The 25,848-nt window shown below is 38.4% G+C and overlaps 1 protein-coding gene across 1 annotated transcript in view; it reads left to right on the top strand.

Moving 5' to 3' along the window:
• Positions 1–479: 479 nt before the first annotated feature.
• Positions 480–25,848, top strand: part of GRK5 (G protein-coupled receptor kinase 5) — a 315,595-nt gene continuing 290,226 nt past the window's right edge. The window contains exon 1 of the mRNA XM_053692662.1: positions 480–620. Within this exon, the coding sequence (XP_053548637.1) occupies positions 569–620 (52 nt within the window). The 5' untranslated portion in view covers positions 480–568. The remainder of the gene's footprint in view (positions 621–25,848) is intronic.

The following is a 25,848-nucleotide window of genomic DNA, read 5'->3' as shown; positions in this document are numbered from 1 at the left end:
CCTGGAAAATGCTGTTTAATGATGCACCCTCATCACACGATGTCACGACACCCCTCACCTCCCCCTCACCCCTGCTATATGTATAGCTGCCCATGGCCTGTCACAGAGACTCCCTGTATTTACATTCTTGTTCTGTCTAATGCTGAGTGTTTATTGTAGTATCCTCTGTCTCTCTGCTCCCCTCTCCCATTGTGCTTTACACTCTTGTTCCTGCTAGATCACCTTCACCTGCACCCCTCTCTCCTGTCACTCATTTTCACCCCAACTTCTTCCTCCTGTTTTACACATCTCTTTATCTGTCTTTTGTTTCTAATCAATCTGCTTCCCCCTCCACTGACTGACAGCTCTCCTATCAATTCATTCTTTTTATTTGGTATCTGATCTCCCCACCTCTCTCACCTCATATATCCCCTCCTTTCTTTTCCCTTCTCTTTCCCTTCTTTTTCACATCTCCCCCCGCCCCCCCTCCTCCTTCCCTTGCTCCCCTCCCTTCCCTAACTCCCCTCCCTTCCTCTCCTGCTCTTTCTGCCGCCTCTGCTGCAGTGCTACCTTGTAACGCAGCCTGTCAATGGAGCTCGAAAACATTGTGGCCAACACGGTTCTGCTAAAAGCCCGAGAAGGTAAGAGGCAGCTAGACCACCGGGGATGGATGGGGGGAGAACGGAAAAGAGGAAGAGGAGGCAGCAGCTGCAGCCTTGGTACATCCCCTGCTCCCTCCCCTATTTCAGGACATCATGCTCATCTACTACCCCCTAAACAACCAGGATACCAGGGGCTTCCTAAACATCATCATGCAACTATATATATATGTGTGTGTGTGTGTGTGTGTGTGTGTATATATATATATATTATACACAGACACACAGATACATGCATACAGATAAATGCTCACACAAGTTTACACACAGACACACACACAGACACACACACAGACACACACACACACACACACACACACATATATATATTATGTACATTACATTTGCATAATTTACATACCCATCTTTGTGCAGACATATTGATATGCATATATTTTGCTATGCATGGATGCTTTGCACAAACAGTAATACATTTGACTGCCCACAGATAACCTGCAGTGACAGATGGAGATATGGCAGATTCTGCATTTTTATGGGGTTTTCTATAAACAAGAATTTACTATGCACCTGTTCCACACTCTCTGTACACACAAGGGCATTACCTTGTTTTCTTTCAATTCTCTTTTAAATGAATAGAAATCCAAATAAAATAACTGAGCTGCTTTTGATAGGGCCAGTGTGTATCTGAAATGTATTTCCTTCCCTGTTGTGCTTTTGGTACCCAGAACAGCAGCATCCTGCATCTTTAGGCTTTTGCATTTTTCAGGCTTGGGTTGGTGGCCTTGTGCGTTGTTAGCATCTGTTACATGTAATTGAGGATATAGAATTAAATAATATATACAGACAATGGATGAACAGTGTTTATATTGAATATAATTCTAGACTTTTTTTTTTTAATTTAATGTAAATAAATGAGGCCTCAAGCAACTGATTATGTTTTAATGTCATTTTGATGTGGTGTCCACTTGGGTTTAACTCTTACTGCAAGATAGGCCTGCAAGTCTTTTTTATAGCCATGCATGGCAGGCCTGGCTCTTGGTGAATTTACTTATTGATTATCTTCTAAAGATTTGTTTGAAGATGAAAATAGATCGGATTTATTGTTCTGTATGAAGAGTGAAATATTTATCTTTTTTTTTTTTTATGGCTCAAAATGTCAGTCTTATGCAATAATTCTCTCCCATTCTAATCTATTATAAGAACCTTGTAGAAACATTGTTTGTGTTTTTGTTTTTGTTTTTTTAGCCCCTCCAACTTACTAAAAAAGCTTTGTTGTTTGAATGAGTAAATCTTTCTAAAATACATATCCTATATCACAGGAAAAGCAGGTTAGACACGTGACGAATTCTATTCGAAAGCGTTTTGCGCTCAGGTTTTCACAGATAGACAGAAACACGTTCAAAGGGAAAGTAAAACATGACAGCCAATTGATTTAGTATTGATGATGACTGAATAATGTGTTTGAATGCAGATTTTCTTAATTACCCAATAATATCAATTTATGATATTGCAATTAACAATTTCATTTTACCAATTATTTTTTTTTTATCTTACATTTATCAAATGTCTGAATATTTTAATTGCAGTCTTAAATAAGTATTGTGGTTATTGTATTTAAGTTGTGGAAAATGTGATTCTAAATATCTTTTTGCCTTTTTTAATCAATCTAGGAAACAATTGTGTATATGAATATGTGAACAGGTCATTGGTCATGTGCAGAAACTTGAAAGAGTCGAAAATTGTTTTTCAAGATGCCGTTGTTGTGGAGTTAGACTAAAGTCTAAAAAATATACAAATTATGTCAGGGAAAGTATTGCTTGATTGGTTGTAATAAGGCTGTTGATAATCAGGTTTTTTTTAATTTGAATGAAATGGAGTGGACTCAAATTGAAAAAAATATAAAAGTATTGTAAGACTACTTCCGTGTCTCTAATGCATTGGAATATACTTTGTTCTCTGATATAACATGCTATTTCATACCTATATACAGTATACACATTTCAATGCGTTTTCACTATCATACTTTGCAATCAAATAAGCTATTGTCACACAAATAATAATTTTACTGGTGGTTTAGGTATATGAATGTATTGTACTTCTGTAATTTCATGGTTCCTTCTTAATAATTTATATTATTGTTTTTTTTCTTAAAAAAAAAAAAAAAGTGTCAAACATTTATAATATATTCTATCAGCACTACATGTAATATATATACAGAAAGACTTATTTGTCATAGGTTCTTTGGTAGACATACAGTACAGCTGGCCCTCGGTTTACAACGGTTCAATTTGCACCGCTTCAGAATAACAACCTTTTTTTTTTCCGGTCATGTGACTGCTATTAAAAAGCATTGAGAAGCAGTGCATTGATTAAAATAGCCAGTAGGTGGAGCTGTGCGCTTGTGTTGCAGCAAAGATATGCAAACCAAGCAAGCTGAAATTAATCAGTTTAACTAGACCTGAGCTATCGAGCAGATTTCAAAAGAACAAGATCTTCCTGTCTATAAATCAGTCCAGATTGGAATGCATAGAAAGAACTGTTTGCAGAAAAATGCAAGTAAAGTCTGTGTTGTGTGATTATTTTATTAGGTTTATAATGGTGTTTAGCAAATGTTTTTGTTAATTTAACTTAGTTTAATTATATATTCTGTGTTGTGTGATTATTTTATTAGGTTTATAATGCTGTTTAGCATTTAAAATGTTAATTTCAAAGCTTTAACAATAATGTATTAGGTTTTACTTATGCAAATTTTGAGAGGGGCCTGGAACTTAACTCCCCCTTAGATTTACAACCATTCCTTCTGGAACCTAACCCCGGCGTAAACTGAGGGCTACCTGTAATTGTTTTATAAAGCACTGCATATGAAGCCAAAGGTCAGTGTTTCTCAAAGCCAGCAGTGTGACGTCACATTTTGATAGTAAAAAATGTTTTCCTCCAAATTAAGCACACTTTTCCTAAATATATAATTATGTCTTTATATAAAAACTTTCACCAGTGTCATATTTAATTTTTTTTTTCTCCCGTCTGTATCTTAATATGTTGTTATGATCCCAACATTTGTTCTACTCTAGAATATCAGCTATAGGGGATGAGATACATATTAGAGCCTCTGTGAGAGGAGTGAGTACAGTAAAAAACCTATAATATTATGTTTAAATACACAAGACTACAGCATTAAGAACACAGTTGTGCCACAAGAGAAATTTGCAGGGCTGAGTGTGCCACAGTCTGAAAACAAATGTACAAACCACTGCTAGGGTTGCCAGGTGTACTCCATAAAAATACCGACAACCTATAGGTGACTGTGCACAGGCCACACAATGACCCCCTAAAAGCTCAGTATTAGGTCCCACCCTTGATCCCAACATCTATAGTTTTTTTCACAACTGAGCAGTCAGTTTATCCCCTTGGTTGCCAGGAACACATGTACATAGTAGTGATTTGACACTTAAAGGGACATGAAACCCAACATTTTGCTTTCATGATTCAGATAGAGCATACAACTTTAAACAACTTTCTCATTTACTTTTATTATCGTTTTTTTCTTTCTATTAGTCTCTTTTGTTGAAAAGCAAGTAATGTATGCTTAGGAGCCTTCCCGTTTCTGGAGCACTATATGACAGCTATATGTAGTTAACCTTTCCAGCACTCCACTCACTGAAGCAGAGTGTGAAGTGCTGGGTTTGGGCTTAGGTTTCATTCCTACTAATAAGTTCAACCTATTTGATACAATTGTGGATTTAAATAAATTGGTTCGTGACTTTAACTTTGAAAAAATCAGGGGACTTTCCTGACACCAGTGTCCCAAATTTAATTTTAGATCTCCCTAAAATTTATGACATGGTTGATTTTAGTGAAACTTGTGATTATCTACAACTCCATACTTTAGCACAAGAAGCAACAGTTGATGAATCTTTTTTAAAAATCACGCATGGGGGTTTCAAACCCAAGTCTATCTTTTACCCCACTAGGGAGAGAGGTCCTTTTCTAGAAGCCTTCCACCACAGGGTGGAGGAGGATCTTATCAAACTCTCTGCTGACTGCAAACACCCCCGCCCTAATCTTACTAATGCCCAGGTTTCAGCTCTTGAGTCTCTCAAGAGGAGAGATGACATTATCATTAAACAGGCGGATAAGGGCGGGTGTGTTGTGGTACAGGATAAGATAGCTTACTTAACAGAAGCAAACAGACAGCTGGGTGATACAGAGGTGTATCAGGTTTTGAGGAGTAATCCCACTGATGAATTTAGGAGAGAATTGGTGTCATTAATTGATGATGGTATAGAGAATGGCATTTTGGATCAGAACACAGCAGATTTTTTATATGTCTCAAATCCTATTATTCCAATTTTCCATCACCTCCCCAAGGTACATAAATCCTTGGAGGAGGTGAAGGGAAGGCCAATTGTGGCAGGAATTGGTTCCATTTTTGAGAACATATCTACCTGGGTGGAATCTTTACTCCAACCCATTGTGTTCAAATTGCCCACATACATCAAAGACACCAAGCATTTACTAAATTGTCTACAGCAAGGGACTTGGGATGAGAGATCACACTGGTTAACAGTGGATGTAGTGGGGCTATATTCAGCCATTCCCCATACCAGTGGTCTTGAAGCCGTGTCATATATGCTGGATAATTTCAGTAATTATGGTGAAACTCTCAAGTTGTTTCTGTTACAGACACTTGAGTTTCTGTTATCCCATAATTTTTTCCAGTTTAACGGCAAATTCTATGTGCAAAGGCGTGGCACGGCGATGGGGGCCAAGTTTGCCCCCGCATACGCGAACCTATTTATGGGTTGGCGGGAGGTGTACCACGTCTTTGCAGATACAAACCCATTTAAGGCTGACATTACAATGTACAAAAGATATATCGATGACCTCCTGTTCATTTGGACGGGGGGTCATGATAGATTAGTACAATTTGTGGAATATCTCAACACCAATGATGTAAATCTTCAATTTACATATGCAAGTGATAACACCAGTATACCTTACTTGGATCTCCTCTTGATAGGGGATAAGGATGCTAGGGTTATTAAAACTACCCTATACTGTAAGCCCATTGCTACTAATGCTATTCTACATGGAAGAAGCAATCATCCAAGACATATGGGCTTTGGAGTAGCAAAGGGCTAGTTTATTTGCATTAAGCGTAACTGTACGGATATTGAGGATTTTGAGAGAAAGAGCCAGAACATGATGAAAAATTTATTGGATAGAGGCTATCACAAGAAAACAGTGAGCCGAGCACTTCTAGAGGTCAATCGTTTGGATAGAAAGCAATTACTTATTGATCATGGTTCACAACATGACAATGAGAATAAATTTGATGCTTCTAAGCCACTTTTTGTGACCTCATATAGTGCACAATTTAGTGCCATATGTAACATAGTGAAAAAGCACCTCCCAATTCTTGCGGCTGAAGACAGTTTCAGAGATATTACTTCAGAAGGCTGTAATTTTGTTTCAAGGAGGGGATGTACACTGGGTAATACCCTATCCCCTAGTCTAATACGTCAATCATCCCTACCCAGAAGCAGTTGGTTGGAGGTTAAGGGACACTACAGATGTCACTATAGTAATTGTATAGCCTGTGGCCATACAAGATCTACAAATAATTTCCAGTCAGCAGTGACTCAAAGGGTTTATGACCTTAATTCATATACCAACTGCCGTTCGACTTATGTCATTTATATGGTGGATTGTACACAATGTAATAAACAATACATAGGATGTACCTCCAGGGAGGAAAGAAGCAGGATTAGGGAACACTTAAACAACATTGAGAATGGCTCTGAATGCTCGGACCTGGCTAGACACTTTATCTTTGTCCATGGCAAAGTGGTCACGACATTTAAATGGCAAGTAATAGATCACATTCGTCCCTCTATAAGAGGGGGTGATCGCTCAGCCAAATTACTTTACAAGGAGGCCTTCTGGATTTTCAAATTGAACACCAGAAGACCTAATGGATTTAACATTGATGGTGACATCATTAACTTCTGGTGCCACCATAAATAATTGAAATGAGATATATTCCACTGTATTATTAGTAATGGGACTTCTCTCATTATATATATATAAATAGATGAGTAAGCCTATATCCACTCCATATTAATGGTTCTTTCAGGACTAGAGGGGAAACTAGCTGATAATGAATATGTATCTGATTCTATTCATTGGTATCTAGTGTGCTAAATATATTTAATCACTATAGCTAGGTCTGTTGGTACAATTGCAGCATACAAGTATTAGTATTATTTAACTCTGACATTTTAAATATTGACTATATTTATCAGGCTCCTAATTAGGAATGAGCCATATATGAATTGCGTTTGAATTTGATATACAAGAACCTTTCATAGTGGAGCTATGGTATTAACTTTTTTATTCATTATCATTGTGATTAGAATACTTTAATATTGTGAGGGGTTACTTTATGCATTTCATAATTGCAAAGAGAGCCTTTTATATCTTGCTGCTTCCCACCTGAAAGTTTGTAATATATTATCACCATCCAGCTAAAAATTCAGTGCCCCTAGTTTTTAATTACAATTTGTGGATTATATGTAATACATTCTTTACGAGCTCTGTTTTTCTTTCCATTTACCTTGTCCCATAGTCAGCATTGCCCCTATCCAATACGTCACATTGAAGATTTTGTTCCATTGGCCAATCCAGGTACACTACACCTGTGCACTCAGGTGTATTTAAAGGGTGGTTTTTTTACTTAGTATTAGTGTCCATGACTAAGGCAATGTGTTGCCGAAACGCGTAGGACTTGTGTTTTTTCTGTCCTGGATTGATGTCTTTCTTCTTTTACTATTTTTATATATTCTCCAAATATCTTTTTCAATAAAGCAATATACGCTTAGAAGGCTTGTGGGACTTTGTTCTATTTTTGCTGCACTATTTCCTGCTATGTAGTGGTCCAGATGCCTACCTAACACAAAATATCACGGGAACTAAGCACATTTGATAATTGAAGTAAACTCAAAACTTTTTAAAAATGGTTTGTTCTGTTTGAATCACAAAAGAAAATGGTTGGGTTTCCTTTCCCTTTAAAGGAACAGTCAACACAGTAGATTTGCATAAGCAACAAATGCAAGATAACAAGACAAGGCAATAGCACTAAGGGCTAGATTTATGAAGCCCCTACGGCAGCAAGTTCTCACTAGAACTTGCTCGCCGTGATTTATCAAGCAGCGGTCACAAGACCGCTGCTTCCCTAAGCTGTTCGCCACCTCTAAACTGGCGAAATTCAATCTCCTCGGTCGAGTCCGACCGAGGAGATTGACAGCTCCTGCCCGCGCGTGATTGGCTGTGCGCGGGCAGGGGGCGGCATTGCACGCGAGCCCAAAATTGCGCTCGTGTGCAATGCCAAATACCTGCGGGTAATTTCGCCCCGCCACAGGCGAGCTGAGGCGTACAGGGGCGCGTATACGCGCTCCTGTACGCCTAAGCTATAATAAATCTAGCCCTCAGTCTGAACTTCAAATGAGTAGTACATTTTTATGTCTGACAATTTTAAAAGTGATGTCTTTTTCCACTCCCCCTGTATCATGTGAGTTTGTGACAGCCATCAGCCAATCACAAATGCATACACGTACCATGTGACAGCCATCAGCCAATCACAAATGCATACACACTTATTCTTGCACATGCTCAGTAGGAGCTGGTGACTCAAAAAGTTAAAATATAAAAAGACTGTGCACATTTTGTTAATGGAAGTAAATTGGAAAGTTGTTTAAAATTGCATGCTCTATCTGAATAATGAAAGTTTAATTTTATTGTGTCCCTTTAAGTGCCAGGAGCATACACACAGTCGTGATTTAACAACCCATGACTGCCTGCAACGCATAATAGAAAATTCACTTATCTTTTGGCCATATTTGTAATTAAAGGGACACTCAGGTTTTATTAAATTTTCATGATTCAGATAGAGCATGTAATTTTATACAACTTTCCAATTTACTTCCATTAAAAAAAATGTGCACAGTCTTTTATATTATACACTTTTTTGAGTCACCAGCTCCTACTGAGCATGTGCAAGAACTCAGACTATACGTATATGCATTTGTGATTAGCCGATTGCTATCACATGGTACAGGGGGAGTGGAAATATACATAACTTTGAAATGTGTTAGAAAATAATCTACTGCTCATTTGAAATTCAGAGTAAATGCTATTGTATTGTCTTGTTATCTTGCATTTGTTGATTATGCAAATCTACTGTGTTTACTGGTCCTTTAATAGAGGCATAGGAGGCCCCTTACATTCAGCAGACACTTAGGGGGCTTTAGAAATACTGGACATTTAAGTGTCCGGAATATTTGTATAGATTTTACTGGACCGCCTGCTAAAATACTGGACTGTCCGGTTAAATACTGGACGCCTGACAACTCTACTGCACTAGGGTATGGGCAGTCTAGATTTTGAATTGGTTGTACCAAATGCAATTTAATGCAAGTAGCTCCAATAAAAATGCAGGGCGCCTGTATTTGTAGTTAGGCACGTTTATTCATGGTACTTTAGACAATCACAATAGTAATATGTGTACTCCGTTACTGGAACATTAGAAACAAATTACGAATGTGGTCAATCAGTTATTTTTAATTCTATATTTATTTAGTGTAATAGTGCATCGTCCACATATCTGTGCAAATCAAGATTTTTGTACGTTGCACTTTTTTACTAATAAATCCGGGTGAAAATAGCCGTATGCCGCTGCCTTCCTTTCTATAAAAATGCCAAATAACTTATTTTTGCACATGCCTAGTAATATTTACATGTTGGTTGACTTTGTAACTATTTCCATCTGTCTAAATGTTTTTATTTTGCCTGGCAAATCTCTATGATTAACAAATACACATAATTGTAATCAATATGTATTTAACAATGTCGACAGATTTATTTTGAATTAATTGTTTGTGCTTGGGAGCAAATCACACAAATCAGTAATTATGCATAAAAGTGAAACCTGTAGTTTATTATACTAAACCAAGCAAGCAGGTTTCTTGTTGGAGGGAATTGCCTTCTGATATATAGATGATGTGCTGGCCTACAAATGGCTAATTTTCATGCATTTTCTTAGTATTGCAACTTAACTTACTATCTTTATAAAATATCTATCTATCAATACTTTTTTATATGCATACATAAATCTCTATCAATCTGCTATATATATATATATATATATATATATATATATATATATATATATATATATATATATATATATATATATATATACATATACATATATGTATATTCACACATACATACAGGGGATATATATATATATATATATATATATATTATGATATGATTAATACAATGGACTCAGCACTCCCTTTTCATCTATAATTTATTAGTGATGTTTCGGAGAGAAACCTTCCCCTTCCCTCTGAAACGTCACTAATAAATTATAGATGAAGAGTGAGTTCTGGGTTCTTTGTATTAATTAGACATAATATCCCCCAAGCACTATCAAGTGTGTGTGTGTGTGTGTGTGTGTGTGTGTATATATATAAATATCTATCTATCTATCTATCTATCTATCTATCTATCTATCTATCTATCTATCTATCTATCTATATACAGGGTATATATACACTGTATTGTTTAGTTTGCAATTAATTAAATAGAAATAAATTGTAAAACTCTTGGCACCATTGGTGTTGTAGCTTTTCTTATCTCCTGATTTTATTTCATCCTTGTAGTGGTGAAAAAAATCTCTTTGAGAACAGCTAACACAAATAATTTTGAAGAAATCTTTGATTAATGCAAACCAAGATATTCAAATAATTTGTACTGATCAGGGGAATTGATGGATGGGAATGGGATTAATGAACACTGTAATCATCTATGTATGCATTTATATGTTGTTCATGTGTTCAAGTTATACGTTCCTTTAAGCCATCATAGTTTATGTCCCCGTAATACACAAGTATACAGTGCACACATACACGATACGTCGGGTCTTGACAAATTTTTGAAGAAGAAACAGATCCTACATTTTCCCTGTAACGCCTAATTTTTTTTAAGTTATTCTACAGACATTTCCAAAACACCCTTGTCTATAAAGTATGTTGATTGTTTTTCAATTTTCTAGCAATCTCCTAAATTTCAAAAATATTTGGACTCCTGAGATACATTGGTTTTTAAAATATTTTTAAAAATTCTAAAAACAAACATATATAACTCTTTATATGAATAAATATTGTATGTGGTTTATCATCAGCCATTGCATTGGATAAACTGTAAATTAAAGAAAAATATTCTACCCAGTAGAACATGTAATGTTACAAAACTATTTGGAGCATACACTATTTCGTGATCTGCATGGTTGCCCCTATCTGACAGCACAAGGTGCCTTTACATTTATTTGTATCATACCCTCTTTTTTGTTAACATAAATCATATTTCAAACCATATAATACATATATTTTAGAATATATTTATTTGTGCCTCTCTATGCTGGAACTATTGCTAGTAATAGTGCATAGTGTTTGTATTCATATATTGCAGTCAATAATGTGTACTCACTTTTTTTTTTTGTTCAAAGTATAAATGATCCAAAATATTGTACAAGCTCTAATCAAATATATTATGCTTTTATGAACATACCTACCTAAATACTGTGATTATTATTATTTAAAGGGACACTAAACGTTGCTATAAAGTTATCTTTGAATCGCTAAATCAACATGTATCAATTATATTTGTAATCCGGTTTGTGTTTCATACTTTTACTGTTATCGAGATATTCTGCTCTAAGAATTTATCGAATTTCAAACCCAACGCTCGAATCTTCGTTTACATGCACCAATCATCCATGATAACCTGAGTTATCAAAATGTCGGAATTACGCCACAATGCGTATGCAAGATTGTATGACCTTGTCATCGAATACATCTAAACAGCAGACGCTCTGAATCTTCTGGTATTACCAGTATAATATGCTCATGCGCGAATGTCAGTAACGAAGTGCGCAAACGCATGATGACGACATCGGCATGTTAGTAACGAAGTGCGCATGCGCATGATGACAACATCAGCTTCTAATGATATGCGCAAAAACTAAATTTGATTGAAGAATAGTTTTGTTAGTGGACGACCCATAATAGGGGGTTTGGCTTCAGGTACGTCAGAATCGAAAAATAAAATATTATTATATTAGATTTATAAACTTCGTTTTTGTGTATAACAAGGTTAGTTATAATATATAAACGTTCCTGATTGAAATCTGATAATGTAATTACGGATAAAAATTCAAAGTTTTGTGATCCTTTAAGGTATTTTATATTTTTGTTTTATTTTATTGTTATATATTTTAGCTGTTATTTGATTGGCTTAATATTAGTTTTACTCCTTATTTAATATCAGAGCTTCCAGTTGTCCCAAATAGTTCAGGGTTCTCATGATTTTGCAGCACTGCTGGGTACTACTGGTTACTACTCACCTTGCTATTTTTTTTTTTTTTGTTCTTTAAAGGGACAGTCTAGTCAAAATTAAACGTTCATGATTCAGATAGGGCATGCAATTTTAGGCAACTTTCCAATTTACTTTTATCATAAACTTTGCTTTGTTGTCTTGGTATTTGTTGAAAGCTAAACCTAGGTATGCTCATGAGCTAATTTCTAAGTTCTTAAAGGCTGCCTCTTATCTCTGTGCATTTTGACTTTTTCACAGCTAGACAGCGCTAGTTCATGTGTGCCATATAGATAACATTATTCTCACTCCGTGAAGTTATTTATGATTCAGCGATGATTGGTGAAAATGCAATTCAGTCGAAAGAAGTGAAATAAGGAAGCAGTTTGCAGAGGCTTAGATACAAGGTAATCACAGAGGTAAAAAGTGTATTAATATAACAGTGTTGGTTATGCAAAACTAGGGAATGGGTAATAAAGGGATTATATATGTTTCTAAACAATAAAAATTCTTTAGTAGACTGTCCCTTTAAGCTTTCTTTAAGCCATTCTCTTATTTTAACCTATTACACTGCTTGGTGCTCCATGGTTTTATACTGGGTGCTACCATCTTGGAGTGCACATATTCTTGCATCCCTGTGACAGAAGCGGTGTGGATTTATAGATTAATGATGTTGCTATCTTTTTTTTACATTTTTATTCACAGTTTAAAAGCTAAATAACATATATTTCTTCGGGAATAATACAGAGCTATGCAGACATTACAAAAATGTATAGCTTCCACTTTGTATTGTGCACGCTAAACCAAATTGCACAACATGATTTTTCAAAAAGACCTTAATGCCACTGATTTGTGAATATGCACTACGTCATAGAATACCTAAGATCCAAGATGGCGGCACCCAGTGTGAAGAGGCAGAGCTTCACTAGCTACACCAGAAAGGGGTTAAAATAAGAAAAAACAGCTTTAAAGAGAACTACAGAAGTTGAATAATTGCATAGTAAGTGATAATCCTGCTACTTTAAATGTGACCAGCAGTTTAATGCCTCTTTAAAAGACCTGCACTAACAACTCCCATGACCCACAGAACCTTCCCATGACCCAACCAATTCCTCCCACCAACATCAGTGACTCCAGCCCCATGTTGTCTCACTCACAAGTCTTCCTCACTTAGCCTTGACTGCTCAGTTCTAGTAGCCATACAGCAAATTTTAAGGGTATGTTATACATTAAGGGCTAGATTACAAGTGGAGCGCTAAATGATCGCTCTTTAGCAAACGGCAAACGGGAGTGCCATAATTAACCAGCCATTACAAGTAGCTGGTTATTGCTACCGCAAGCTCACGGTAGCAATTAGTGCTCAGAAAATTGACCAGAGATCCAATCTCTGGTTAATTTTCTAAAAGTGCCCCAAATGCCCTCAAAATATAGGGCATTATAGTTTTTTATAAAAAAAAAAAAAAACTGCGCTAGGAAGTTTTGGAGCTTTAAACTTGGTGGGAGTGGGTGTTACATTGTAGCCTATGGGAAGTATCTGTTCCTAGTAAATATAAATTTATATCCTTATATAGACTGGATTGAAGCTAAGCACTCACTGGACTCTGGACAATGTGGTAAACAAAAATAATTTATTTGTGCTGTGATGTTTCAGGAGTAAGCACTGTCCCTTCCTCTGACAATATACAAGTGAAAAATACAGCCTTATATAGGTCCTAGACACCCTCCCACACTCTATGGGCCAATCCCTGCCCCCTTCAGTACACAACCCCTGTGGGTCCTATGGAGATGCGTGGGAAAGCTATACCCTGAAGAGGGGATTAGCATTAAATGTAGATGACTCTAACGAGATAAGATTCATTGGACAACAAGTAGTGTTTTTGATTCGCCTTTTGAGTCTGTGCAGATAGCATAGTGTCTCTTCACTGCGGTGTTTGCAATAATGAGCCTGGGTGTCATATGGGGCCCTGTCGGGCCTGTGAATGAAGCTTTTATTTTGATGTGGGACTGATAGGTGACATTGAGGGGCGATTGCGAGGAGAGGAGTATTGTGCATATTGGTCGCTATGGATATTTAAATCAGCAGTACACAGTCCTGCGAGTGACAGCTGGCACTGGCAATGAAGATGGCCCGGTTGTATACTAATGACATATGACAGGTGAGGGGTGTGCTCCTCTCTGCTGTTGTGATTGGTTACAGGCTGTTGAATGAGCCCGGCCAGTTTTTTGCCTTTCTGTCATTTGACAAAGGAGGGGGGTGTGACAAGCCACTGCTTAGGCATTTGATTGGCCCATCTGACACCTCGCCCAAATGACGATGTGTTCGGCTGCCAGCCGTTTACACACAAGGAATTAGAAAGATCGGCGCATCTGATTATAATAGGCACTATAGTGGCATGCCTGTAGTAAGTTGGAAGAGAGACAGGATAGATCTTCCTGATTTTCCGACTCGTACTTATGATTTTCTGCACACACGCAGAGGTGTTGGTGTGCGTCGGGTGTTTACTACTATGTGGCGGTCTGTGATTGGACTAATAAGAACTTATTGGCTATTGGGTGTTCTGAAGACCGTATTTGTGCCGTTGTGCGTTTTTTCATTTTACCGGACTAAATATGAACAATTACGGTGGCTCTCCTGGTATAGAGGACCCTAAAAGGTTTTTTTAATAATAAAGTAGGTAGTTAGATAACACTTTGTATGTTTGGGCACTTGATGATGTCACTATTAGTGTATGTCCAATTAGACTTTGACACTCAGGGGGTGTGTACTGAAGGGGGCTGGGATTGGCCCATAGAGTGTGGGAGGGTGTCTAGGGCCTATATAAGGCTGTATTTTTCACTTGTATATTGTCAGAGGAAGGGACAGTGCTTAGTCCCGAAACATCACAGCACAAATAAATTATTTTTGTTGACCATGTTGTCCAGAGTTTAGTGAGTGCTTAGCTTCAATCCAGTCTATTATTTCATAATAGCACCCTGGCAGATGACGAGAGATAGTGGGAGTGCAAACACATTCAGCTACGTATATCCTTATATATATATATATATATTTGCTACCATCGCTGCGCTACTTACCCCCTTCGCTGCCCTGAAGTTCTGATGCATCAGAATAAGGCTCCCATTAGAGCCTATGGAAACATGCTGAGTGAGTGCAATGGTTCCCAGCAATGCAAACATGAGGTCGCATTCGCATTGCTGTAAACTTGTAATAGCAGCGATATTTAGCGCTCTACTTTTAATCTAAAAGCGATATTTAGCGCTTTACTTGTAATCTGTCCCTAAATGTTTTCATTTTATACTTTTTTGTTATGCCTGAGACAAGCTGTGCATTAACTAATACATTTGTACATTTAGGGCTAGATTACAAGTAGAGCGCTAATTCGCCTGTTTATGGGTGCACATTAAATAACCAGCCATTACGAGTGGTCGATTAATGCTACCGCAAGGTCAAGGTAGCAATTGGTTAATTAAAAAAATGTCCCCCAATTGCCCCCAAAATATAGAATTTTGTTCCTTTTTATTAATCAAAATAACATTATGAGCATTTTTATATTTTAAAAATATAACTTCACAAAGCAATTTTAAGGGGTTAAAGTGTGCAGATGTGGGGTGTTAGAAAAAGACGGCACTGAAAAGTGCCTTTACATAACGCTCTATGGGGACTGTGTTATTACTATAACTATATATGTATATGCTTATATACATATATATTTATGTAAATAAATATAAATGTCCCCGCACTAACAAGGAGTCAGTATGCAAATAAAGGTAATCTCTAGTCATATGTATGCTGAAGTGAAAAAATGACTTATTTAAAGGACCAGTCAACACAGTAGACTTAGTCTGAACTTCAAATGAGTAGTAGATTTTTTTCTGACAATTTTAAAAGTTATGTCTATTTCCACTCCCCTATACCATGTGACAACCATCAGCCAATCACAAATGCATACACGTACCATGTGACAGCCATCAGCCAATCACAAATGCAAATATGTATATGCTGTGAATTCTTGCACATGCTCAGTAGGAGCTGGTGACTCAAAAAGTTTAAATATAAAAAGACTGTGCACATTTTGTTAATGGAAGTAAATTGGAAAGTTGTTTAAAATTACATGCTCTATCTGAATAATGAAAGTTTAATTTTGACTTGAGTGTTACTTTAATATTAAATAGTGAGACTACATATATAATGCACAATTCTGCAAGGATGCAAAAACATAGTAAAAAACAGTATCACTGGGTGTCCCCAGCATATACAACTCTAATAGACCTCAGTCCATGACATAAAATGAGCCAAGCCCTTGTCAAGAGTGTCAAGTTTTAGACAACATGTGCCTTCCGAGTATAGGTAAACTGTAAACTTGAATATAGATGCAGCAGGGTTATATGCAAGCGTTCAGAAATGCAAAGCTTTTAAGCAGATTGATTAAGCAGTTCATGCAAAAGGATTGCCTTGTTAGAAGCATACCGATGTCCTCAGCATAAATTTCACGTGTAAGGAGTAATACCGGCACTTAAGGACAACAATCCCCCAGTTAGTATGCAATCGCAATTGGTCAGAATGAAAAGAACAAACTCTGCTCTATGAGCGATCTCACCCAGTCCTCCGGAATTTATGTACAAGTGATCCTTCTCAGCACGGTATGCCATCCAGACTACAAGTAGTACCCTTCAGTTGAAAAAGATACCGCTTCACATACAAGGCATCCCAGAAGTATCACAGCCGTTTCAAAGCTCCCGCTTGCATCGGATCAGTCTGGCGTCCAACGTCACACACACAGGCGACGCGCGTTTCGGGCTCCGCCCTTCCACTTTGCCTGTTGATCCAGGCTGCCACTCGTCTATTTGAAGCAAATCTCATGAGATGAAATATGCCATCTAGTGGCTGACACTCATAATGAGATTGTAAGGGGTTGCTCATATGATTTTAGCCGGAAGAATGATCCACAGCATAGCTTATGTTTATTTTGCAAAAGGCAATTATTCGGCAAACACCTTACATGAGCTTAAGTGTGTACAATACATCATCTTATAAATAAAAACAGAAACGCAACGTCTATATAATAATGAACATTAATAAAACTATAAATGTTGAAATTGAAAAACATTATCCTAAAAAATAATAAAGAATAATAATGAAGACAGAAAGGAGTACATAAACCAGATACCTCCACTTTATATGTAATTCTTGTAATGTTAATAATAATATAGAAACCTATTTCCTAAGGTCTGTATTGAAATAGTGTTTTAACTACTACTATCTAACCAAATATAAGTGCGGGGACATTTATTTGTATTATTATTTTGAGGTGTCTGTTCTGGAGTATACCTTGGTCCGGGCATTATTATCTTTGCATCATATACTTTACCTTTCAATTGAACCTTATACATAATTGTGTGTATATATATATATTTATATGTTGATATGTATATATACACATAAACACATAAATACTGTATATCATATTTAAAATTATCTGACCATGGCTGCGCGACTTACCGCCTTCGCTGCGCTAGGTTCTCTGCCGTGTCTATTCCATTGGGGCCTATGGAAGCGCAAGATTACAAGTGAAACACTAAGCTTCCATGCAATGTGAACGCGACCTCTCGCTGGTATTACAAGTGGAGGATGCCACATATCCGCCATATATGTTTTAGCTCTGATATTATTTTTTTATTTCAGAAGCTCAAATCGTTTTTTTCTTTACTAATAGCCACTAATATTATCTTGGGGATTTTTTTTAACTTTTTGCTTACATTTTTTGTCTTATATAATCCAGCGCTTTTTCCTCCCCCCTTTTTTTATCTATTACAAGTGGAGCGCAAATATCGCACTCAAAAGAATTTTGCAATCCACTTGTTATCTGACCTTTAATAAATGTGTTTTATGGATTTTACAACACATTACATTGTCTCATGAGAACGTTGTAAGAAAAAGGAAAACTTTGGACAGCTTATGAGACCTTTATAACCACAAGGCACATCTGTTTCTTACATTTAGTAAGTGTATTTTTTAGCACTGCAGATACTTTATTAGACATCCAGGAGTGAACCTAAGTTTGTTACTTTATAAACGTATTTGTAACTGTCCTTCTGGATCAAATGGAAGGGAAGAATGGAGGAGCTTCCTACCATGGTCTACCTGCTATAATGTAGTTTTAGGTCTTGGCACATTTACATTTGTTATAAATGACCCTTGTTGTATGTACTATGCTTTATTTACATTCTGATGCTCTTTGGCACAAGAACTTTAGCTGACGTCCCATCCCTTGGAATGTTAGGCTAATAAGTAAGGCACAACCATGACTCTGTGTCTTTTAGCTTCCCAGGTGCCCTATAAACTGCGACTCCAAAATTTCTGATATTTACGAAGTGAGCTGCTATGTCCTGAGCATTATACAGGTTCGCTGTGGTTGAGCTGCCAATAGGCTGATATAGGACTACAAGTGCTTGAAGTCAGATGGGGAGATAAGATTATGTAACTATAGGAAGAAATGAAAGCGATATGGACGGGAATGGAAGAATAATAAAGAGGGAAAATAAATAGAGCTCTGGTTTCTGGGAATGAGAAGAAAGAGAGTAAAAGTATTATAAAAATAGATAATTATAAAAAGGTGGCAGGGAGAAAGGTACAATTAAATGGCAGGAGTGAAGGAATGTAATTGAAGGAAAGTGTAGAATACTATAAAATTTAACAAAGTGCTAAAACCAAGAACCAATTAAATTGATAAAAAAACAAGATGTCTAACAGACATTTAATCCTAAAACAACATAATAAACAAACAAAACTATTTAGCTATTTAGCGCTTTCACTCGCACCCAAACATCGTCAGAGGTAAACTTTTCATGCACGCGGATTAGTGGGCGTATTACTTTTCACGTGCGCTAACCTGAGGACTTCGTATATCACAAATGCATTAACTTCTTCTCTCCATAGTCTTTAATGGAGCGGGCAAACATAAAAAAAAATACAGCAAAAAAAACTGACGGACATTAGACCAACTGCCCTAACCCGAAGGAAGTTTATGAATATTTTACATTCCAATGTTCTTCACATAGAAGAAAATGTTCTATTTATTTTTAGATATACAGTATATATATATATATATATATATATATATATATATATATATATATATATATATAATGGTTTTGTTGTAAAATATATATTTATGCCTCTATCTATCTATATCTATCTATATATATATATATATATATATAATGTATAACAGACAAAAGAAAAAACATTAGCGCACAGGAATAAAAAACACCATATCATATATTATATCATATAAAAAGAGAGAACAGAATTCCAATTCCAATATTTCCTCCCGCGACGGAACAGCCACCAGTCTATATCTAAATAGTGTAACAATCCAATACGTGTCAAGATGAAAATGTAATAATAAATAAGGGGGATACTCACCAAACCTTACATCAATGCTATGAGATAAGGGTAATGCTCTGTCAAGGAGAGGGAGAGTAGACTGGTCCCCACTACAGATGTTTGTGTCAAAGATGTTTCAAACACGATATACAACAATGGTCTCGTTCAGAGGAATAAATCAAGTAGGGGAAAAAAGGAAAGCTCCATAAGTGTAAAACCATTTAATGTTCTTAAATAATAAAAGCACAATTAAAAATGTTTACGCAATCTGCCCTCAATCAATATAAGGTCATTAAACAGCCGCTGATACAATTGTACAAACAAAACATCCGTTATGTGCTCAGGGTACATAACATGCCAAATGATCGTCCGCCAGGAACAAAATGCCCACAGTATAAAACTTTACATGTTTCGCAGTTTTACGTTAATTACTTCTTCGTCAGAGGTATATACAGATAAATTGGATTTCTCTTGTTAAGTGTGTTCAGTCCACGGGTCATCCATTACTTATGGGATATATTCTCCTTCCCAACAGGAAGTTGCAAGAGGATCACCCAAGCAGAGCTGCTATATAGCTCCACCCCTCACATGTCATACCCAGTCATTCTCTTGCAAGTCTCAACAAAGGAGGTTGTGAGAGGAGATAGGAGTAACATTCTTCAATCAAAAGTTTATTATTTTAAAATTGCACCGGAGTGTGCTGTTTGTTCTCTCAGGCAGTATTTAGAAGAAGAATCTGCCTGCGTTTTTTCTATGATCTTAGCAGACGTAACTAAGATCCACTGGCTGTTCTCGCACATTCTGAGGAGTGGGGTATCTTCGGAGAAGGGAATAGCATGCGGGGTCCCCCGCAAATGAGGTATGTGCAGTAAAATATTTTCTAGGAATGGAATTGACTATGAAAACACTGCTGTTACCCATATGACGTAAGTACAGCCTTTAATGCAGTAGTAGCGACTGGTATCAGGCTGATAAATGTATGCGCAGTTGAGTTATTTTCTAGGGACTAGAATTTAACTTTAAATACTGTTAGTACTGAAATAAATGTATGAGCCTTAACTGCAGTAGAAGCGACTGGTAGCAGTCTTAGTGATAACTTTGCATAACACTGGAAAGTTGTTTTTTTAAAAACGTTTACTGGCATGTTATTCGTTTTGTGAGGTACTTTGGTGATAAATCTTTTTGGGCATGATTTTTTTCCACATGGCTAACGTATATTTCTGCATAGACACCGTTATATCAGGTCTCCCACTGTTGTGATATGAGTGGGAGGGACCTTTTTTTAGCGCCTTGTTGCGCAGTTAAAATTCTAGCACAGTCTTCCTGCTTCTTCCTCTTTGATCCAGGACGTCTCCAGAGAGCTCAGGGGTCTTCAAAATTCATTTTTGAGGGAGGTAATCAGTCACAGCAGACCTGTGACAGTGTGTTTGACTGTGAGAAAAGCGTTAAATCTTAAATTGATTATCCGTTTTGGGTATTGAGGGGTTAATCATCCTTTTGCTAATGGGTGCAATCCTCTGCTAATTTCATACATTTACTGTTTAAAATTGGTTGCTATAACCGTATTAGTTCGTTGTTATTTCAACTGTGACAGTTTTTTTGTGTTTTTAAAAGCGCTGCAGCATTTTTTATATTGCTTGTAAACTTATTGTAAGAAATTTCCAAGCTTGATAGCTTCATTGCTAGTCTGTTTAAACATGTCTGACACAGATGAATCTGCTTGCTCATTATGTTTAAAGGCCAATGTGGAGCCCAATAGAAATATGTGTACCAATTGTATTGATGTTACTTTAAATAAAAGTCTGTCTTTACCGGTAAAGAAATTATCACCAGACAACGAGGGGGAAGTTATGCCGCCTAACTCTCCTCACGTGTCAATACCTTTGCCTCCCGCTCAGGAGGTGCGTGAGATTGTGGCGCCAAGCACATCAAGGCACTTACAAATCACTTTACAAGATATGGCTAATGTTATGAAAGAAGTATTATCTAATTTGCCTGAGTTAAGAGGCAAGCGCGATAGCTCTGGGTTAAGGACAGAGCGCGCTGATGATATGAGGGCCATGTCTGACACTGCGTCACAATTTGTAGAACATGAGGACGGAGAGCTTCATTCTGTGGGTGACGGATCTGATCCAGGGAGACCGGATTCAGAAATTTCAAATTTTAAATTTAAGCTTGAGAACCTCCGTGTATTACTAGGGGAGGTATTAGCTGCTCTGAATGATTGCGACACGGTTGCAATCCCAGAGAAATTATGTAGGCTGGATAAATACTATGCGGTACCGGTGTGTACTCACGTTTTTCCTATACCTAAAAGGCTTACAGAGATTATTAACAAGGAGTGGGATAAACCCGGTGTGCCTTTTTCCCCTCCTCCGATATTTAGAAAAATGTTCCCAATAGACGCCACCACACGAGACTTATGGCAGACGGTCCCTAAGGTGGAGGGAGCAGTTTCTACTTTAGCCAAGCGTACCACTATTCCGGTGGAGGATAGTTGTGCTTTCTCAGATCCAATGGATAAAAAATTAGAAGGTTACCTTTAAGAAAATGTTTGTTCAACAAGGTTTTATATTACAGCCCCTTGCATGCATTGCGCCCGTCACTGCTGCAGCGGCTTTCTGGTTTGAGTCTCTGGAAGAGGCTATTCGCAAAGCACCATTGGATGAGACTTTGAACAAGCTTAAAGCCCTTAAGCTAGCTAATGCATTTGTTTCGGATGCCGTTGTGCATTTAACCAAACTAACGGCTAAGAACTCCGGATTCGCCATTCAGGCGCGCAGAGCGCTATGGCTTAAATCCTGGTCAGCAGATGTAACTTCTAAATCTAAATTGCTTAATATTCCTTTCAAAGGGCAAACCTTATTCGGGCCCGGCTTGAAGGAGATTATTGCTGACATTACTGGAGGTAAGGGTCACACCCTTCCTCAGGACAGGGCCAAATCAAAGGCCAAACAGTCTAGTTTTCGTGCCTTTCGTAATTTCAAGGCAGGAGCAGCATCAACTTCCTCCGCTCCAAAACAGGAAGGAACTGCTGCTCGTTACAGACAGGGTTGGAAAGGCAACCAGTCCTGGAACAAGGGCAAGCAGGCCAGAAAGCCTACTTCTGCCCCTAAGACAGCATGAAGAGAGGGCCCCCTATCCGGAAACGGATCTAGTGGGGGGCAGACTTTCTCTCTTTGCCCAGGCTTGGGCAAGAGATGTCCAGGATCCCTGGGCGTTGGAGATTATATCTCAGGGATACCTTCTGGACTTCAAAGCTTCTCCTCCACAAGGGAGATTTCATCTTTCAAGGTTATCAGCAAACCAAATAAAGAAAGAGGCTTTTCTTCACTGTGTACAAGACCTCCTAGTAATGGGGGTGATCCACCCAGTTCCGCAGACGGAACAAGGGCAAGGATTTTACTCAAATCTGTTTGTGGTTCCCAAGAAAGAGGGAACCTTCAGACCAATCTTGGACCTAAAGATCTTAATCAAATTCCTAAGAGTTCCATCATTCAAAATGGAGACTATTCGAACCATCCTACCCATGATCCAAGAGGGTCAGTATATGACCACAGTGGACTTAAAGGATGCCTACCTTCACATACCGATTCACAAAGATCATTATCGGTACCTAAGGTTTGCCTTTCTAGACAGGCATTACCAGTTTGTAGCTCTTCCCTTCGGGTTAGCTACGGCCCAGAGAATTTTTACAAAGGTTCTGGGCTCGCTTCTGGTGGTACTAAGACCGGGAGGCATAGCGGTGGCTCCGTACTTAGACGACATTCTGATACAAGCGTCAAGTTTTCAAAATGCAAAGTCTCATACAGAGATAGTTCTAGCATTTCTGAGGTCGCATGGGTGGAAAGTGAACATGGAAAAGAGTTCTCTGTTACCACTCACAAGGGTTCCCTTTCTAGGGACTCTTATAGATTCTGTAGAGATGAAGATTTACCTGACGGAGTCCAGGTTATCAAAAATCCTAAATGCTTGCCGTGTCCTTCATTCCATTCGAAGCCCATCAGTAGCTCAGTGCATGGAAGTAATCGGCTTAATGGTCGCGGCAATGGACATAGTGCCATTTGCGCGCCTGCATCTCAGACCGCTGCAATTATGCATGCTGAGTCAGTGGAATGGGGATTACTCAGATCTGTCCCCTTTACTAAATCTGGACCAGGAGACCAGAGATTCTCTTCTCTGGTGGTTGTCTCGGATTCATCTGTCCAAGGGAATGACTTTTCGCAGACCAGATTGGACGATTGTAACAACAGATGCCAGCCTTCTAGGCTGGGGCGCAGTCTGGAATTCCCTGAAGGCTCAGGGATCATGGACTCAGGAGGAGAAACTCCTTCCAATAAACATTCTGGAATTAAGAGCGATATTCAATGCTCTTCTAGCTTGGCCTCAGTTAGCAACACTGAGGTTCATCAGATTTCAGTCGGACAACATCACGACTGTGGCTTACATCAATCATCAAGGGGGAACCAGGAGTTCCCTAGCGATGTTAGAAGTCTCAAAGATAATTTGCTGGGCAGAGTCTCACTCTTGCCATCTGTCAGCGATCTACATCCCAGGCGTGGAGAACTGGGAGGCGGACTTCCTAAGCCGCCAGACCTTTCACCCGGGGGAGTGGGAACTTCACCCGGAGGTATTTGCTCAACTGATTCTTCGTTGGGGCGAACCGGAACTGGATCTCATAGCTTCTCGCCAGAACGCCAAGCTTCCTTGTTACGGATCCAGGTCCAGGGACCCGGGAGCGGTGCTGGTAGATGCACTAGCAACCCCTTGGATTTTCAACATGGCTTATGTGTTCCCACCGTTTCCGTTGCTGCCTCGTCTGATTGCCAGGATCAAACAGGAGAGAGCATCAGTGATTCTGATAGCGCCTGCGTGGCCACGCAGGACCTGGTATGCAGACCATGGTGGATATGTCGTCCTGTCCACCATGGTCTCTGCCTCTGAGGCAGGACCTTCTACTTCAGGGTCCTTTCAACCATCCAAGCCTAATTTCTCTGAGGCTGACTGCATGGAGATTGAACGCTTGATTCTATCAAAGCGTGGTTTCTCGGAGTCGGTTATTGATACATTGATACAGGCTCGGAAACCGGTTACCAGAAAAATTTACCATAAGATATGGCGTAAATATTTACATTGGTGTGAATCCAAGAGTTACTCATGGAGTAAGGTTTGGATTCCTAGGATATTGTCTTTTCTACAAGAGGGTTTAGAAAAGGGTTTATCTGCTAGTTCGTTAAAGGGACAGATTTCTGCTCTGTCTATTCTTTTACACAAACGTCTGGCAGAGAATCCAGACGTTCAGGCTTTTTGTCAGGCTTTGGCTAAGATTAAGCCTGTGTTTAAAACTGTTGCTCCTCCGTGGAGCTTAAACTTGGTTCTTAAAGTTCTTCAGGGTGTTCCGTTTGAACCCCTTCATTCCATTGATATTAAGCTTTTATCTTGGAAAGTTCTGTTTTTTATGGCTATTTCCTCGGCTCGAAGAGTCTCTGAGTTATCTGCCTTACATTGCGATTCTCCTTATCTGATTTTTCATTCAGACAAGGTAGTTTTGCATACTAAGGCCTAGATTTGGAGTTCGACGGTAAAAGGGCTGTTAACGCTCCGCGGGCTTTTTTCTGGCCGCACCATAAATTTAACTCTGGTATCGAGAGTTAAAACAAATGCTGCGTTAGGCTCCAAAAAAGGAGCGTAGAGCATTTTTACCGCAAATGCAACTCTCGATACCAGAGTTGCTTACGGACGCGGCCGGCCTCAAAAACGTGCTCGTGCACGATTCCCCCATAGGAAACAATGGGGCTGTTTGAGCTGAAAAAAAACCTAACACCTACAAAAAAGCAGCGTTCAGCTCCTAACGCAGCCCCATTGTTTCCTATGGGGAAACACTTCCTACGTCTGCACCTAACACTCTAACATGTACCCCGAGTCTAAACACCCCTAACCTTACACTTATTAACCCCTAATCTGCCGCCCCCGCTATCGCTGACCCCTGCATATTTTTTTAAACCCCTAATCTGCCGCTCCGTAAACCGCCGCAACCTACGTTATCCCTATGTACCCCTAATCTGCTGCCCTAACATCGCCGACCCCTATATTATATTTATTAACCCCTAATCTGCCCCCCTCAACGTCGCCGACACCTGCCTACACTTATTAACCCCTAATCTGCCGAGCGGACCTGAGCGCTACTATAATAAAGTTATTAACCCCTAATCCGCCTCACTAACCCTATCATAAATAGTATTAACCCCTAATCTGCCCTCCCTAACATCGCCGACACCTACCTTCAATTATTAACCCCTAATCTTCCGATCGGAGCTCACCGCTATTCTAATAAATGGATTAACCCCTAAAGCTAAGTCTAACCCTAACACTAACACCCCCCTAAGTTAAATATAATTTTTATCTAACGAAATAAATTAACTCTTA

The sequence above is a fragment of the Bombina bombina genome, chromosome 9 (assembly GCF_027579735.1).
Source record: "Bombina bombina isolate aBomBom1 chromosome 9, aBomBom1.pri, whole genome shotgun sequence".
Lineage (NCBI taxonomy): Eukaryota > Metazoa > Chordata > Amphibia > Anura > Bombinatoridae > Bombina > Bombina bombina.
Note: the sequence above shows the minus strand (reverse complement) of the source record. Positions and strands in the feature narration are given on the sequence as shown.